Source organism: Crocuta crocuta, unplaced genomic scaffold (genome assembly GCF_008692635.1).
Source record: "Crocuta crocuta isolate KB4526 unplaced genomic scaffold, BGI_CrCroc_1.0 scaffold334, whole genome shotgun sequence".
Lineage (NCBI taxonomy): Eukaryota > Metazoa > Chordata > Mammalia > Carnivora > Hyaenidae > Crocuta > Crocuta crocuta.
In genome coordinates, this window is record NW_027533260.1 from 5,585,136 (window position 1) to 5,589,636 (window position 4,501).

Genomic DNA, 4,501 nt, shown 5'->3' on the forward strand with positions numbered 1-4,501 from the left:
CATCCTTTTTTTTTTTTTTTTTTTAAGATACAAATGAGTTAATATAGAGCAGTGGCTCTCAACCAGGGGTGACATTTGGCGATGTCTGGAAACAGTTCCGTTTGTCACAACTGGAGAGATCGTCCTGGCATCTAGGGAATAGAGGCCAGGAAGCCTCTAAGTATCCTGCAGTGTGAAGCCCTCTCCTACAAAGAATTGGCCAGCCCAATATGTTAGCTGCCCAGACGGAGAGGCTATGCTCTAGGGCAAGTGTGTCTGAGTGCCCGTGAACTGGCTGTTGCCCTTGTTCACCACTCTCTCTAGCACTTTGCCCTGAGTGGATTCCTCAATAAATACTTGACTTATGACCACGAAGACGGAGAAGCGTAGTGTAAACCTTAGGACCACGTACACCGTCGGAGCTCAATAAATACCCTACTAATGAATGCATGGGAGCAGTAAATGAGATGGCGCATTCCCCAGGGTCTGGCACAAGGTGGGCATTCAACAGATATTTTGTCAGTGAGGGTTAAGCCATTGCTTCAGAGCCTGGTACACAGTAGCTGCTCAATCGGTGCCGTCGAACGGATGAAGGAGAGGGCCAAACGGGGTGGTTTTTGCACACAGATCCTGAGTGCGGTTGCCTTTAGGGCGCATTAGCCTCCCCGCTCCCTCCCTTGGCGGGTCGACACTCACCCTCCACCTGGACCTCGGTCTTGGCCCTCATGGTCCAGGCAGGATTGATGGTGACGGCCACCTGGTAGGTGCCGCTGTCGGCGGGCTGGGCGCGATGCAGCAGCATGGAGCCGTTGGGGAAGCCCACGATGTCGCGCTGCCCCATGGCGCTGCCGTCCCTCTGGGGGCGCTGGAGCTCCGGGATGTAGGTGAATAACATGGTACCGCCGGAGGCCTCCTGCCCTAGGTACCAATTGAAGTCCTGAAAGGTGTCTGGGACGCCCTGGACACACAGGAGAAGGTCCTGGTTCTTTTGAGGATGCTCTGGAATCTTCTGGATGCGGAGGGCGGCCCAGGAGCCTTGGGGGACCCAGAGGGCCAGGACTGAGGCTGTGGGGAGTAACAGGGGTGGCCTGACATCAGAGGTGTTGGGCAGGGACCGTAGCGTCTCCTCCCTGTGCATCCTCATCTGGGGACAAGGACTCTGCTGTTCAGGGGAAACAGGGCTGGGATTGACTGGTGATGTCTGCCCTGGGGTCAGCAGCGGGAGCCCAGATACAAAGCCCGGATTTCTCATCCCATTGGTCCAGCGTGTTTTTCTGCCCTGAGATGCTGTGTGGTCTCCTTCTAAACCCATGGGCTCTCTGAATTCATTCATTCATTCATTCATTCATTCATTCATTCACCAATACTTACAGACATACATATTATGTATGGTATAATATGTCTAAACTTCTCTAGATTTCTAGGCACTGGGGATACAGCAGGGAAACAAATACAAACAAATTCCTGCCCCCATGATGGTCCAGGGGAAGGATCCTGTGCTCCTGAACCTGCCCGGCGGGTGCAGCCTTGGACCAGGCAGCCCAACCCTGACCTAAGTAAAAATTTTCCTGGGCTCTGAATGTGCGATCATAGGTGTGACCATTCTGGCTGCAGTTTGATGATCACTTATGATATTGCAAATAGGACCAAAAAAAAACCGCACACAACCGCCTCTCCAAAACCCAAAATCCCTGTTCTCGTGGTCCTGACATTCTCGAAAATTCCATAGATGGGCGCCTGGGTGGCTTAGTCGGTTAAGCTTCCGACTTTCGCTTAGGTCATGATCCTGCGGTTCGTGGGTTCGAGCCCCGCGTCGGGCTCTGTGCTGACTGCCAGCTCGGAGCCTGGAGCCTGTTTCAGTCTGTGACTCCCTCTCTCTCTGACCCTCCCCTGCTCACACTGTCTCTCTCTCTCTCTCTCTGTCTCCTAGAAATAAATAAAAAAATATATTTAAAAAAAAAAGAAAAAAAAGAAAATTCCATAGTTAAAATTAGGGATGGGGTGTGATTCTACAGCTCACTGTCCTCCCTGCCCTCCCCCCATCTTACTCTTAATGATCTCTCCTTCCCTGACCGTCAGTCTTTCCCTCCTTCTAAGAGAAAACCTCAGCCCCTGGGCTGAGTCCTGCCTCCCCCCTCAGCCCTGGGGCGTGTTTCCTCCTTACCTGAGAGCAGCAGGCCCTTTGAGAAGTGGCGCTGGGTCCCCTCAGGACTCACCATCTCGGTGTCCTGTGGAGGTGTCAAGGGGCCACTGCGGGCGCAGAGTGCGTGGGCTGAAGCGGGCCGGCTCAGTGGGGGTCCTGGGGGTGACTCCCAGACATGGCGAGGCCGGCCGAGCCCCAGCACCCCCTTTCCGCAGGCTCCAGAGGCTTCACCTGTGCTCTGTGGGATGGGTGCCGACACTGGTTGAACCAGTTTTCCGGGGTGACTGGGGAGCTTCCTGGGGTTTCCCGGGACTCCTCCCTTAATCCCCCTCAAGGCCTCTCTTCTTTCCGCCCAGTGTGACTGTCAGGAGCAACAGCAGTAATCTCGACAGGAATGGGGGCGGTCTCTGACTGAGCAATCTCCCCAGGCCAGGCAGGTCCCTGCGTGGAGCCCGGACGGAACCACCACACCCTCCATGCGTAGCTGTGCCCATTTCATAGATGGGAAACTGAGGCTCAAGGAAGGAGGCAAGCCTACCAGTAGGTGGAGATGGGACTTGACCTGTGGCTGGTTACTCTATTTTTTTTTTAATTTTTTTTTTTTTTAATTTCTAGGAGAGAGGGAGAGAGACAGCGTGAGCAGGGGAGGGTCAGAGAGAGAGGGAGTCACAGACTGAAACAGGCTCCAGGCTCTGAGCTGGCAGCCAGCACAGAGCCCGACGCGGGGCTCGAACCCACGAACCGCGAGATCATGACCCGAGCGAAAGTCGGACGCCCAACCGACCAAGCCACCCAGGGGCCCCTGTGGCTGGTTACTCTAAATAAAGCTTTGAGCATATTTCAAGAGCATCGTGCATGCACGCATGCATTCATTCCAGCACACACTCCTTACGCCCAGCCCCGTGCTGGGTGGTGCTGAGGACACAGTGATGATTGAGACAGCTCTTGCTTTGTCCTCAGTCCACAGCAGGGCTCACAGTTCTGTGTCTATGTTGGGGAGGGGAACAGACCCATCCCCAGGCAATGATGATCCAGAGTGATCAGCGCTGGGATGGAGGAGCCCAGGGGGCTGGGAGAGCCCCCAAAGATGCCTCACTCAGCCTGAGAGGCAGGGAGGGCTTCCTGGAGGAGGAGGCATCTGAACAGGTCTCTGTTCAGGGGAGAACAGAGACCTAGAAGTGGAGCAGCAATGAGACAGAGGTGCGGCAGGGTGGGGTGAGGTTTCCCAAGCATTGTAAACAGCACATGGAAGGGTGTGGAGGCTGAAAATTCTGGCTGAGTAGGGTTCAAGTAAGAGGGGGTGAGGCTGGAGAAGAAGGAGGGATCAGTTGGAATTTTGAGCTCTGTTCGAACAGGGCCTAGGTGATGGAGGCTCCAGGGTTGTGCTGATACCAATTAATTTCTCAGGGGGGCTCAGCTGGTTAAGCGTCTGACTCTTTGGTTTCGTCTCAGGTCATGGTCTCACGGTTCGTGGGTTCGAGCCCTGCATCGGGCTCTGCACTGACAGCGTGAAGCCTGCTTGGGATTCTCTCTCTCCCTCTCTCTCTGCCCTTCCCCCCCTCTCTATCTCTCAAGAAAAGAAAATGAGTTTCTCAAATTGGTCACTTAGAAATGCTCAACTGCCCCATGTGGCCAGTGGCTATTTGACTGTGCAAATATAGAACATTTCCATCACCATCGCAGACACTTCTTTTTCTTTTTAAAAGTTTTAAAAACAATTTTAAAATGTTTTTTTTTATTTATTTCTGAGAGAGAGACAGCATGAGCAGGNAGTGTTCACAGGGATTTACGCTCAGTCCTTCTGAGTTCTGAAATTTCCTCGCTCTGCTTGAGAGAGAGGCGGTTCGTTGCAAACCCAGCCGTATTTTCGGGTGGAGCCGCCTAGGGCAGACGGCTCCAAGTTCGGGCCGCAGCGGGATTGCCCAAACCAGCCTCGTTCTGGTGGGAATTTGGTTGCAGAGCAGGAGAGGATTTCAGGAGGTCAGGGGGATTCTGATACATTTTCACTGCGAGCCCCCTGGAGCAAAGGCTCATTATTCTGGATTTTCCAGGTGCTGAAGCGTCTCTCTCTCTCTCTCTCTCTCTCTCTCGAATAATCACTGACTCCTTTTGCATTATGAAAAGAAAAGCCAAGGTTTAATGTAGAAAATTTAGACAGTATGAGCTCGAAAAGAAGAGCATAAAATTAAAACCATCTTCTAAGTACCCAGGGAGGGTCACCGCTAAAAAATACCAGAGGTCCAGACTTCTACTGTCATCCATTCTGTCACCGTCAGAGGAAAGATCCCTGCCCCCTCCCAACCTGAGGGTATGTAATGAGTTACCCGTCAGGACCTCAGGACCCCAGCGCAGCTCTTCCTGCCCACGGGTCCTGTCCCT

General features: G+C 53.3%; 1 protein-coding gene and 1 non-coding gene across 2 annotated transcripts in view; one reads left to right on the forward strand and one right to left on the reverse strand.

Annotated features, from left to right (window-relative positions):
* Positions 1–2,198, reverse strand: part of CEACAM19 (CEA cell adhesion molecule 19) — a 13,869-nt gene extending 11,671 nt beyond the window's left edge. Inside the window, exons 1-2 of the mRNA XM_077747384.1 lie at positions 2,144–2,198; positions 676–1,044 (exon numbers count right to left, since the gene is read on the reverse strand). Of these exons, the coding sequence (XP_077603510.1) occupies positions 676–1,044; positions 2,144–2,198 (424 nt within the window). The remainder of the gene's footprint in view (positions 1–675; positions 1,045–2,143) is intronic.
* Positions 1,455–1,625, forward strand: LOC144217803 (small Cajal body-specific RNA 16). The gene has a single exon (XR_013330957.1).
* Positions 2,199–4,501: the final 2,303 nt, after the last annotated feature.